This window comes from Marmota flaviventris, chromosome 1 (genome assembly GCF_047511675.1).
Source record: "Marmota flaviventris isolate mMarFla1 chromosome 1, mMarFla1.hap1, whole genome shotgun sequence".
Taxonomy (NCBI): Eukaryota; Metazoa; Chordata; class Mammalia; order Rodentia; family Sciuridae; genus Marmota; species Marmota flaviventris.
Genome location: NC_092498.1, coordinates 157,090,747 through 157,104,706, shown reverse-complemented (window position 1 = coordinate 157,104,706; position 13,960 = coordinate 157,090,747). Strand labels below are relative to the sequence as shown.

General features: G+C 38.1%; 1 protein-coding gene across 3 annotated transcripts in view; it reads right to left on the bottom strand.

Annotated features, from left to right (window-relative positions):
- Window positions 1–383: 383 nt before the first annotated feature.
- Hira (histone cell cycle regulator) overlaps window positions 384–13,960 on the bottom strand; it is a 100,737-nt gene continuing 87,160 nt past the window's right edge. For all 3 annotated transcript variants that reach the window (XM_027924357.2, XM_027924358.2, XM_027924359.2), the window contains one exon: window positions 384–1,240. In XM_027924357.2, coding sequence (XP_027780158.1) covers window positions 1,124–1,240 — 117 coding nt within the window. In that variant the 3' untranslated portion in view covers window positions 384–1,123. The remainder of the gene's footprint in view (window positions 1,241–13,960) is intronic.

Here is a 13,960-nt window from a genome sequence, read left to right as displayed (position 1 = left end):
AATAAGTACACTCAACTTTGTACTTATTGTTTCATGAAATTGGCTAAGCAGTCATCTCCAGTCCTTGGTACCCAGCATGATCGGGACCTGGGGCACAACTAGGCTAGAACCAAGAATCAGAATGCCTCATTTGGCAGATGACACGTGCAAGGTGGCCCACTTGCTAGCCCCAGGCCAGCTTTAGGAGCTACACCACCAGAAAAGTGACTTCCGTACTGAGAAATGAATTTATGCGTGGGGGGTGGAGATCAGATGAAATCAAAGGATCCTTTCAAGTTGAGATGTTTTCTCACTGCCTACTTCTTAGGAGAAAGATCCACAGTGGGGGAAGGAAAGTGGACATCAGAAGGAAAAGGAAGGGGAAACCACAATAATTTGGTATCCAATGCGTATTCATTTATTTTACACTTACAAAAGAAATCACCCTCCCATTTGCCCCATCCCCCAAAAAACATCTCTTTTTACAAACATTTAAAAATTAAACCAAATGAATAGACAAGTTAATTTCAGTACAATTATTTTTCAGTGTAGCTGTCATAATTAGAGTTTAAATTTCCTACAAGTGACCAATGTCCAAGTAACTTATAGGGAAATCCTGATTATTGGCCAAAAGAAAAATTCCATATTACAAGTTAGCAAATTCTAGTACAAAAATAGTCCATGTGTTGGAACAGCTTTCCTTTTACATAGGTCTCAGGTCAGTCTGCTGACTGTATAACACTTAATGTTTGCAGATTCTTGCTCTCACAAATGGCTCATTCGTCATAGCTGAAGCAGCACAGTGCCTGGAGCTGCAGGGGCTAGTGTCCACCATGGGGCCGTGTTGGAGATGGCAGGCCCAGGAGCATCTTGCTGGCCCCAGGGCAGAAGGGCACAACCCCAGCCCCAGCTCTGCATGGGGACCCTGGAGAGAGGAACGAGCTGTCCCTTTCTGAAGCAAGAACAGGCCCAGGACACAGGGCACGTCCACCTAGGGAGCTGGGCTGGTGCTGGTGCAGGACAGCACATTGCCTGCCAACGTCTCCTCCTACTGCGGACTGGCCAGGTGAGAGGCAACCCTGGGCATCATTAGCAGTGAGAGTGTAGCCCTGCCCTTGTTGCTGCTGGGGCAGGTCGGGGCAGGCTACTTGTCCCTCAGGATGTCGAGTTGTTCCTGACACTCGGTGAAGAGGCGCTGGAAGCGGAGGTTTTGCCCAATGACTGGCAATAGCTCCTTTAGCAACTCCCTCTTCCGCAGACCCTGTAGACACAGAGTGACAGCTGAGTGAAAGTGTCAGGAAGGAGACCCAGATATGGGACATTTTCCTGGCCTGGTAGACACCCTTGACTGCTCAATGGAGAAACCATAAAGGGAAAAGAATGATTCCTCTGCATATGATGAACCCTGGTGAGTTAAAAGGCTGGACTGGGCTAGGCCATGTGTGAGACAGAGTGAAGGGGAGTACTATAGTTCAGGGATAAAGGAGGGAAGGCTGGGACAGGCTCTGGAGACCTTTTATTGACAGGACAGTGGCTATAGGGACTTGACATTCTAGGACAGGATGGAGTTGGCACATGAGGGCTGAAGGTCAGAAGGGTGGGCATTCAGGAGAGTCTGCTCCTTATGCTGATGCTCCCTAGGCACTGGAGCTCAAGCCTGAGGTATGGAGGCCCTGGAGGGAAGCATCTGGTTTTATTAGTATCGATAATCTCTGCCCTTGGCTCTTGTCCATGCTTCCTCTAGCCAGGGCACACTGGCACCATAGTCTGCAATACGTGTTGCTAGGTGGGCTCTCTGCTGCTCAGGCCAAAGAGTAGACCTTGAGTAGGACAGCTACTTCAAAGGGAAAACAGCTAGCCAGATAACATTTATCACTGGAAGAGAAGGCCCAGGATTTTAAAGTAAAAGTGACACAAAAACCCATAAAAAGACTAGAAATGATGGGAGAAAAACCAAGTATAGATATTATGTTTAGCAACACAGGTATTGATAGGATAAGTAGGAGGGTAGCTGCTGCTGAAGACCAAGTCAGAGTAGGGAAGGCAGGTCAGATGTAAGAGAAGCCCAGGCTCCAACAGGGAGGAAAAACTATATGGGAAAAGTAAAGATAGTGCAGTAGAGAGGTCCAACAACCACATAATAGGGTTCCATAGGAGAGATGAAAGGAAATACTTGGGAGAAATGAGTAGACTTCATATAATTAAGGAAAAATCAATGGTTTAGATTGAAAGGCTCTCTAGAGTGCTGACCAAGTAAGATATGGAAAAACTAACATCTTGATACGTTAGAATGAAATGTGTATAATTTGCAATATCAAAGAAAAATTCTGAAATTTCCTAGAGGAAAAGAGCATACAACTACAAAGAAGAGACTCCAAGATTCATAATAAACTAATATTATGAGCAAATGAGAAAAATTTATCTAATCTAGATTTAAATTAAGCCAAACTATTGTTTATATATGAGGATGTAATAAAAATATTCTTAGGGCTGGGGATGTAGTTTAGTGGTAAAATGCATGCTTACTATATATGAGGACCTACGTTTGATTCCCAGCATCATACATAGACAAAAACCAAAAACAAAATAAACTTATAGACCTCAAAATATTGCCATGAGAAGGATTCTGCTCACAAAATTTTTTGTAGGAAATCTTCAAAGTAAGAAGAGGTTAAATCCAGAAGATGCTAAAAGAAGTATAAAAAAGAATATGATCAATTCTTTTCATAAAATTTATATATTTATATTCATAAAATTTATAAATGCAAGTAGACTGAACATGGTGATGAAAAAAAATATAACCAAACTAGCCATATTATGCTGGCAAGAAACACATAAGGCTAGGGACATAGATCAATCAATGGTGGGTCATACCTGGCATGTGTGAGGCCCTGGGTTCAACCCCCAGCACTGCAGGGGTTAGAAAACACACACACATACAAAAACACAGAAGCTGAAAGTTGAAAGTTAAAGACAGAAAAAGTAATGTTGTAAAAACTAAAGAAAGCACTCATTTTATAGTTACCAAAGTGGACAATTAAAAAAAAAAAGAAAACTTTAGTAAAATAGAGTCAAAAAAGAGGGACAAAACCAACCTCCAAGGGGGAGATTTTAATACACTCTCAATTAGTGATTGGTTAGAAGGACAAAACTGTGCATGTTGAGTTAATACGAACCCAACATTTAGCAGATATGACCTAACAGATACATAGAATGAGGCATCCACAATGGTAAGGACCTTATTTATTTATTTATTGGTACCAGGGATTGAACCACCGAGTCACATCCCCAGCCCTTTTTATTTTGAGACAGGCTCTTGCTAAGTTGCTGAGGCTGGCTTTAAACTTGGGAGCCTCCTGCTTCAGCCTCCTGAGCTGCTGAGATTACAGGTGTGCACCACTGCAGCCACCAAAGGACTTTAAAGAACACATCCCCACCCTCCCTCCATCCTTTCTTCTTCATTGTTCACCTCCCTTACTCTTTTTCTCTTTTTGTAAGGGTGATTCAACCTAGGCCTTGTGCATGCTAAGCATGCACTCTGTCACTAAGCTATAACCTCAGCCTCATGGAACACATGTAATTCTTAGGCATAAATAGAAATATAAAGTTTTTCTCTAAAAGCAGATCTTAACAGATAAACATGAGATGGTGGTTCAGTATGGGTCAAATCCAGGTCAAATCTATTTTGGTAAACAGTTTTATCCAAATGTAGCTACACATTTGTTTATATATCATACTACAACATTAGTGTTCAGTTTGGAATTTTATGGGTTTGCAAAGCCTGTTCTTTTTTTTTTTGGTACTGGAGATTGACACAAGAGTCTCTACCACCAAGTTATATCCCTAGCCCTTTTTATTTTTTATTTTGGGACACAGGCTCACTAAGTTGTTGAGGCTAGCCTCAAAATTTTGATCCTCCTGCCTCAGAATCCCAAGTGCTGGGATTACAGACCTGCAATATCACTCCTGGCTTACCATCTATTCTGTTTTTGTGGAGAGGGGCAGGGGGCAGTGTTGGGGATCAAACCCAGGGCCTTGTACACATAAGGTAGACGCTCTACTGTTGAGTTGCAATCCTAGACCCTTAGCCATTTGTTCTTTAGATAGGAAATCTGTCTACTCTTCACATAAATCACATTCTCTGACTAAAATACAAGTGAGTAAAACTCAAGAGGTCAAAGAGAAAATTCACTTTAATTAACTGAAATTAAAAATTACTTATATGACAAAAGAATAGGGGAAAAAAAAAACAAACCCTAAATACTCCCAAATTGCTGTGATTCACCTGAAGGCATTTGCAAGATTAAATAGTTTATGAAGCTGGGTGTGGGGGTGCATGCCTATAATCCCAGAAGCTTGGGATGCTGAGGCAAGGAGGATTGAGAGTTCAAATCCAGCCTCAGCAAAATCAAGGCACTAAGCAACTCAGTGAGACCCTGTCTCTAAATAAAATACAAAATAGGGCTGAGAATGTGGCTCAGTGGCCAAGTGCCCCTGAGTTCAATCCCTGGTATGAAAAAAAAAAAAAAAAAAAAAAGTTTATGAGCTGGGTATAGTGGTGCACATCAGTAATGATAGCACTGAAGGCTGAGAGGATTATTTGAGTTCAAGAGTTCCAGATCAGCCTGGGCAACATAGTGAGACCCTCATGTCAAGAATAAATAAGTAAATAAGTAAATCAATTGAAAGATAAATAGATGAGTACCAGATGTGGTGGTGCACACCTGCAATCCCAGGGACTTGGGAGGCTGAGGCAAGAGGATCACAAGTTTGAGGCCAGACTCAGCAACTCAGCTAGACCTTGGCAACTTTAGCAAGACCCTGTCTCAAAATAAAAAATAAAAAGGACAGTGAATGTAGCTCAGTGATAAAGTAGCCCTGGGTTCAATCCCTAGTACCAAATAAAAATCTAAATTATTCTCACGGAGAACATATATGACTAAACAAAATCTGAAAAACCATACTTGAACAAAACGAGAATAACAATTCAGAGAAAGAAAAATATAAAAAAGAACAAAACAGAAATTCTGAGTTGAAAACCACAATAACTGAATTGAAACAATTCAGCAGAGGGATTCAATAGTAGATTCAAACAGGCAAAAGGAAGAATTATGGAGTCTGAGGAGTAAAAAGATAACAGAACCTAAGGGACTTATAGAACAACATGAAGTACATTGATGTACACATTATAGGAATTCCAGATGGATAATAGAGAAAGTAGTAGAAAGCTTATATGAAGAAATAATGGCCAAGAACCTTTCAAATTTGAAGAAAGACATAGATTTAAAAATATAAGAACCTTAATGAACCTTAGTAAGAAAACCTCAAAGGAACCCACACTATAATCAAACTTTGGGAAGGTGAAGACAGAATCTTGATAGCAGCACAAGAAAGTGACTTATTGTATAAAAAGGATACTCAATAAGATTATCAGTGTAGTCAGACGGATGGCATATCTAAATTACTAAAATTAGGAAAAAAAAAAAACAAAACAAAACAACCTGTCAACTGAGAATACTATATCAAGCAAAACTTTCCTCCAAAGGATGGAGATATTAAGACATTTCCAGATAACTGAAACTGAGGGAGGGAGTTCATTACCACTAGACCAGCTCTATATGAAGTGCTAAATGGAGTCCTTTAAGTTGAAACAAAAGGATGTAAGTAACACAAAAATTTCTCCAGTAAAAGTTAAAAATGGACAAATATAAAAATCTGTATTATTGTCTGGAGATGCAGCTCAGTAGTGAAGCACTTGCCTAGCATGTGTGAGGTCCTGGGTTTGATCCCCAATATGGCAAACAAAACAAAACAAAACAAGAAAACTGTATTTATTGTACTTTTGGCTGGTTTTTGCCTATAGGATTTAAAAAAGACAAGAAACAAAGAAATAATTATAAATCTGTTATAAAGAGTACACAATATAAGGATATAATTTATAATGTCAATAACCCCAAATGGGCAAGATGGAGCTATAAAGGAGTAGACAAATCTTGTATGCAACTGAAATTAAGCTGGTATCAGTTTAAAATAGGCTGTTACAACTTTAGAATATTATACGTACTGTCCATGGAAACCACAAAGAAAATATCTATAGAGTATTCACAATAGGAAATGAGAAGGGAAACAAAACATGTCACTAAAAAAAAAATCAATTAAATACAAAGAAAGATAGTAAAGGAGGAAATGAGAGACAAAAATAGCTATAGCCAGGCATGGTGGTGCACACCTGTAGTCCCACCTACTCTGAAGGCTCAGGCAGAAGAATCTTTTGCGCTCAGAAGTTTGAGGCAGCCTGAGCAACACAGTGAGACTCATGTTTAAAAAACAAAATGAAACAAACAAAAACCCCATAAAAATACAAAAAATTTAAAAATATGAGCATCTTAAGTCTTTACCTATCAGTTATTAATTTCAGTGTAGATAGATTAAATCTTTCAATAAAAAAATATGGATTGGCAGAATGAAGTAAAAACAGGAACCAACTATATTTGTCTATAAGGAATTTACTTTAGATTTAAGGACACACATTAGTTGAAAGAGAAAGGATAGGGGGAAAAACACTCCATGCAAATGGTAAGCAAAAGAGAGCAGAAATAGCTGAACACATTGAGTATCCTTTCTCCAAAATGTGTGGGACTGAAAATATTTCAAATTTTGGAATATCTGCATGTACATGGATTTGGGGGTTGCAACCCAAGCCTGAACACAAATTCATTTATGTTTCATATATACCTTATACACATTGGTCAAAGGTAATTTTATATAATATTTTTAGAGTGCCTGTGTTTTGACTGGGAACTGTCATATAAGGTCAGGTATGAAATGTTCTACTTCTGGTGACATGGTGGCATTCAAAAAGATTCCAATTTGGGAGTATTTCACATTTTGAATTTGTGGATTAGGAATGTTAATCTGTACTAATATCAGACAAAACAGACTGTTTTAAACTATTATGCTGTAAACATCACAAAAGACAAAGGACATTATATAAATGTCAATTCAGTGAGTATTGTAAATTTAAATGCACCAAACATCAGAACTTCCATATATATGAAGCCAGCTGTCAAAATTGAAGAGAGAAAGCATTCAATAAGAGCACTTCAATATCTTACTGTCAATAATGGGGAAAACAACCAGACATGATCAATAAAAAAACAGAAGACCTGAACAACAAAAAGCCAATTGGACCTAATGAACATATATAGAATGCTCCACTAAACAACAGAATACTTGTTTTTCTCAAGTGCAATGGAACATTCTCCAGGATACACTGTATGTGAGGTCACAAAATAAGTCTTAATACATTTACAGACTGAAATTGTACCAACTATCTTTTCTGACCACAATGGAATGAAACTGTAAATCAACAGCAGAACAAAAACTCAAAAATCCCCAAATTTGTGGAAATTAATAAAATACCACTTTTAGGGATAGAGATACAGTTAGTGGTAGAGCACTTGCCCAGCATGTGTGAGGTCCTGGGTTCAATCCCCAGAACCGAAAACAAAACAAAACACGCTGTCAAATAACCAATAATATGAAGAAACCATAAGGGAAAACAAAATATATCGAGACAAATGAAAATACAATATATCAAAACTCATGGGATGCAGTGAAAGTAGTGTTAAGAGGGAAGTTCATAACTGTAAATGCTCACAGTATAAAAGAAAGATTTAATATCAACAATCTAATTTTACACCTCAAGGAAACAGAACAAACTAAACTAAAAGTTAGAGCTAGAATAGAAACTCATGCCTATAATCCCAGCTACACAGGAGGCTGAGGCAGAAGGATCTTGAGTTTGATGTTTCAAAATAAAAAATAAAAAGGAGCTGGCAATGTAGCTCAGTGGTAACGTATGTCTGAGTTTAATTCTCAGCACCATTTACACCATCTCCCTGCAAAGTCAGTAAAAGGAGAAAACAATAAAGATTAGAGCAGAAACACAAAATAGTGATAATAAAACCAGGAATTGGTTCTTTGAAAAGATCAACAAAATGATAAATGTTAGCTAGACTAAGTGTGGGTGGTGTGAGGTGGGGTGGGGTGGAAGGGAGAGAAAGAACTCAAATAATGAAAATCAGAAAGGAAAGAGAGGACACTATAACCAATGACACAAAAATAAAATAGACTGCACCAGGAAGGCACATGCTTAGCTGAGTGGCCCATTAGGTTCAATCCCCAGTATAAAAAACAAAAACAAAAGGAACATGTGTAAGAATGCTATTATTTTGTATGTATGGTGCTGGGGTTCAAAATCCGGGCCTTATGCTTGCTAGGCAAGTGTTCCATCACTGAATTAAATCCTCAGCCCTAAGAGAATATTATTAATAATTGTATGCTAATAATTGGATAAATTAGATGAAAGGGATATACACTACCTACCAAGACTGAATCATGAAGAAATAAAAAAATCTGTAATGACTTCTAATTAGCAAGTAAACTGAATCAGTAATCAAAACCTCCCCACCAAGAAAAGCCTAGGACCAGATGACACTTAAAGAATTAATATCCATCTTCCACATACTCTTCTGAAAACCTCAAGAGGTCAGAACACTTCCTAATTCATTCTATGAAGCCAAGATAACCCTGACTCCAAAGTCAGAGAGAAAAACTATACGCCAATGACCCTTGTGAACACTGACAAAAAAAAAAAAAAAATCTTAATAAAACACTAGCAAACAGAATTCAACAGTACATTAAAAGAACTATACACCATGATCCAAATGGGATTTATTCCTAGATTGCAAAAATGGTCATCACAAAGCCCAAGCACCTAAGTGCTCCAACCTACTGTTTCCTGTCTTCCTCTGGTGCACATTGAATCAGAAGATGAAAGAAGTCTGGACTTTTAGAGCATTTGAGGGGTACTGGCAGCTCAAATGGCAAAGAGTATGTAGAGCTCAAATTGCAAAGAGTATATAGAACAATATATAAAGAGTTCTTACAAATCAATAAGAAAAAAGAATGATAAAATTGCTTCAATTGCTAGTTCAAAGAAAAGGAAATATTAAGTGGCTCTTAAACATAAAATAATGCTCTCCTAATAAAACCTCAGGGATGCTGAATTGTATTGTTGGTTGGAAGTCCATCCTCCATCCCAAGCTCTATTTTCTCAAGGAACAGCTCCACTTGGGATCACCAAATTCTCACCATAAAAGTGTTCACAAAGAGCTGGGTACATTAGTGCACACTTATAATCCCAGCAACCCAGAAGGCTAAGGCAGGAGGATCCCAAGTTCAAGGTTAACCTCAATAACTAAGCGAGGCCCTAAGCAACTTAATTAGACCCTGTCTCAAAATAAAAAGCGTTGGAGATGTGGCTCAGTGGTAAAGGGCCTCTAGGTTAAATCCCTAGTACCAAAAAATAAGGTTTACAAGGAAACTCAAGAAAGCATTGGGCTCATGCTCACCTTCTCTACCCCCAAAATCTAGATGATAAAACAACCAGAGGATAAAAAAATTTTTTAAAAAAGAATAAATTCGGAATCATGCTGCAGTGAGGAGGAATGTGGCAGATATTGGGAGTTGGCTATGTCCACAGCTATAACAAGAGGTCATGTAGACCTCTTATACATAATATTTTTTAGTATATAAATTAATTTTATAAGGAATTAAAAACATACTGTTTTCAACAGTCAACAAAAAGTGATTTTATTTTATTTTTTTAGTTGTCAATGAGCCTTAATTTATTTATATGTGGTGCTGAGAATCAAACCCAATGCCTTATATATGTTAGGCAAGCGCTCTACAACTGAGTCACAACCCCAGCCCCCAAAAGTGATTTTAAAGTGGCTTTATGGGAACAGACATTTGCTTGGTATGAAAATCAATTCTGTAAATAGGAATCACAGAAGAAATAAATTCTACATCAACATTAAATGTAGAAAATATAGATATGCTACAAAATCTCCTTCAATAAAGTGTGCATTTGTAAGTTGAACAATATTAACCACACTTGATATTAAAATATATTTTTTGAATAAATTATATACAATATTATGCAAGCAGTAGTTTTTTTTTTTGGTATCAGGGGCACTCGATTACTGAACCATATCTCCAGCCCGATTTTATATTTTATTTAATGATAGTGTCTCACTGAGTTGCTTATCATCTCACGTTTGCTGAGGCTGGCTTTGAACTTGCAATCCTCCTGCCTCAGCCTCCCAAGCTGCTGGGATTATAGGCATGTGCCACTGCACCTGGCAGTAGTGTATTTTTTTAATTTGTTCTTTTTACATATGCATGGTAGAGAATGTATTTTGGCATATTATACATACATGGAGAGCATTAATCACCAGATTACACAAAGAACACAAAAAACTTTAGCACCAAAAAACCCCAAACAATAAATGGGCTAATCAGAAGAAGAAATATGAATGGTCAAAAAATATATGAAAACATGTTCAACATCTCTAGCAATTAGAGAAGTGCAAATTAAAACTGCACTGAGAATCCATCTCACTCCAGTCAGAATAGCAATTATAAAGAATACAAGTGGGGCTGGGGATGTGGCTCAAGTGGTAGTGCACTCACCTGGCACGTGCGGGGCGCTGGGTTCAATCCTCAGCACCACATAAAAATAAAATGAAGATGTTGTGTCCTCCAAAAACTAAAAATATTAAAAAATTCTCTCTCTTTAAAAAAAAAAAAGAATACAAGTAACAATAAATGTTGGTGAGGATGTGGGGAGAAAGGTACTCTCATACAATGCTGGTGGGACTGCAAATTGGTGTAACAACTCTGAAAAGCAGTATAGAGGTTCCTTAAAAAACTTTGAATGGAACCACCATTTGATCCAGTTATCACACTCCTGGGTCTATACTCAAAAGCAACCTAGATGTCCTTCAACAGATGAATGGATAAAGAAAATGTGGTATATATACACACTGGAATATTACTCAGCTATAAAGAGAGAAATTATGACATTTGTTGGTAAATGGATGGAACTGGAGAATATCATGCTCAGTGAATAAGCCAGTCCCCCCAAAACAAAGGTAGAATGTTCTCTCTGATATGTGGATACTAACCCACAACAAGGGGTAGGGAAGGGAAGAATAAAAGTCTAATGGATTAGACAAAAGGGAATAAAGGGAAGGGAGTGGGGAGGGGAATGGGAAAGAATAGTAGAATTAATTGGACATGGGGCTGGGATTGTGGCTCAGCCGTAGAGTGCTTGCCTAGCATGGGCGCGACCCGGGTTGGATTCTCAGCACCACATAAAAATAAAGGCATTGTGTTGTGTCCATCTACAAAAAAGATATTCATTCTCATTCTCTCTCTCTCAAAAAAAAAGAAGAATTAATTGGACATAACTTTCCTAGCCTTTATTTGAATATATACAATCAGGGTAACTCCATATCATGTACAACCACAAGAATAGGATCCTAATTAGAATAAATTACATAATCTTTTTTATACAGGCAGAAAAGCGTTTACTTTCTTGTAATAGGAGAGCCTAAGTGATTTAATGATTGCCCATGAGGACAATCTAGTTTCTGGGAGATTTTTTTGTTTTCCTGATGAGAAGAGTGGATATTGTTGGTACTGATATCCTCCTATTCTCCTTCCTTGAATTCAGACATGAGAACTACTTTGTGACCATGAAGAAAAGGTTAGAATAATAATTTGTTTTGGAGGGGAGAAAAAGTCTATTTCAGTGACTGTTATCTACCTAGAGCTGAAAACATCTGCCTCTGTCACAAGTCACAGGGGACCACATGCAGCCATAGATTTTAGGAGGTTTATAGATTGCAGAAAGCAGGTGAGACCACGTTGATGGGTGACTCTGGGAGGTGAAGGTCAAAGGTTCTCCTGGACAAAGTCTCAGGAAGTTATATTGCTTATAGCTGGCAAGTAAATTCTACCAGACTTGAAGGCCTTGGGAGACTAAAGCCAGGACTAGGGCTTAAGAAAAGGGATCCTTGTTATCCACACCTCCTGTGTGCTGTTACCCCAAAGTCATGCTCCCTAGTGCAAATTGGAAGCAAACCACTTCTGTGACAACTATTGCCTGCTTTTGAGTTATGGGCAGCTCAGAAGACCTTGATCCTGAACGAGTTCAAGCATTCTGTGGTAGTGGCAAATAAAAGTGGTTTGTGGAAGAAAATAACATCACCTTAGGCTCAAACTCTTTCTACAAATGGTTTTTAAAATACCATATCCAGCAGTCAAAAATAATTAAGAACATATAGGAATGAGAAACAGAAGAAACATTTATAGGCAACAGAAATATCCATTAGGGCTCCTAATACTAAAACTATCAGACATAAAAACTTTGAACTAAGTTTACTATGCTCAAGTAAATAAAAAGACTAAATTAAGAATTCAGCAGCAAATTGGAAATCTTAAAAATGAGAAGGCAGATTTTAAAAAAAAGGACATCTCTCTCAGATGATGGAAAAAATGAAAGAGAGGATATAATCAAAGAAGAGAACTAAAGGATGTCACAAGTCTATCCAGAGAATGAATAAAAGACAAAGATGTGGAGCTCTGGAATCTTCAAAACACCAACCCAGGATCTCAAAAGTACTTATAAAGCAATGGAAATCAGATTTACATCAGACTTTTAAGCAACAACTCAGGATGCTGAAAGTCTATGGAAGAATATGTTCAATGATCTAAAGGGAACTGATTCTGAATCCAGCATTAGCCAACTGAAAATACTGTAATAAAACTAAAAAATAGAATAAAAAACAGAGGAGGCCACTGTATATGCCAAAACTTTTAATGTCTTATGAGGAATGACCTTCCAAACTTTCTCACCTTGGCTTCTTTCACCCTTTTATTGCCACTCAGCTCAACTGTTTTTCTTTTTCTATCTTTTATTACTGGGGATTGAACCCAGAGACACTTTTCTACTGAGCTACATCCCTAGCCCTTTCTGTCTTTATGTTGAGACAGGGTCTCACTAAGTTGTTAGGGCCTTGCTAAGCTGTTGAGGCTGATCTCAAACTTGGATTCTTGTTGTCTCAGCCTCCTGAATCACTGAGATTGTAGCTACTTACACCTGGCTCTTTTTATATTCTAAGTTCTCCCACCCTGGACCCTTTGCACTTACTTGCTTTTTCCTCTGGGGGAATGTTCTTCCCCTGAAATATATGCATGGTTTCATTCCTCCTCTTTTCTGGTCTCTACTCAGTCAAGGTGTTTTTGGTCACACAACATGAAATAACATCCCACCAACACTACATATCCCCCTGCCTTCTTTACTTTTTTTCCATAGAATCCAACACCACCCAAGATATTATATATTTTCTGTTTTTATGTTTATTTTTGTCTGTTTCTCTCCACAAGAATTTAGATCCACGAAGTTGGGGACTCAGTAAACCTTGTTTTACTGAGTTGCCCCATGCCTAGAACATGCCTGGCCAGATTGGATACTCCATCAGTAATTTGCTGAATGATTGAATAAAGCTGTGAGCTACCTCTTAGATCCATACTTTCTCCCATCCCTTGCCAATTTGCTCCTTTCCTGATTCACTCAATAACACTAGCATCTATCTTTGCTAGTCGAAAAATTTGGAGGCAACATGTTCATAATTCTCTTTCCTTCCACATTCATTCAATGACCAAATCTTGGTGGTTCTGATTGCTAAATACATAATGAATCTGTTTTCTTGCTCACTCCATGGCCACTACACTGATCCAAGTCACCTTCATCTATTTCTGGTACTGGTGTAAAAGACACACTGACTGTTTTTCTATACCAACTCTGGTAGTCCTAGAATATTCCAGTTCCTCAAGAAGTCTCTGTCATCTATCTCCTGCATGTTTCTCCTATCTTACCTCTCTTATTGCCCACTAAAATGTGGCTTAAAAATGTGCCAAGCCCTCTTTGCCTTCACTATTATCTCCATCAGAAAATGTTCTCCCAGATCTCTGCAGCTGGCACCCTCTCATTCTTAGGTTTCATCTGAAATGTCATCTTCCAAGCTATTCCCTGCTAATCATTCCTGGCCACTCCTATCTCATTACT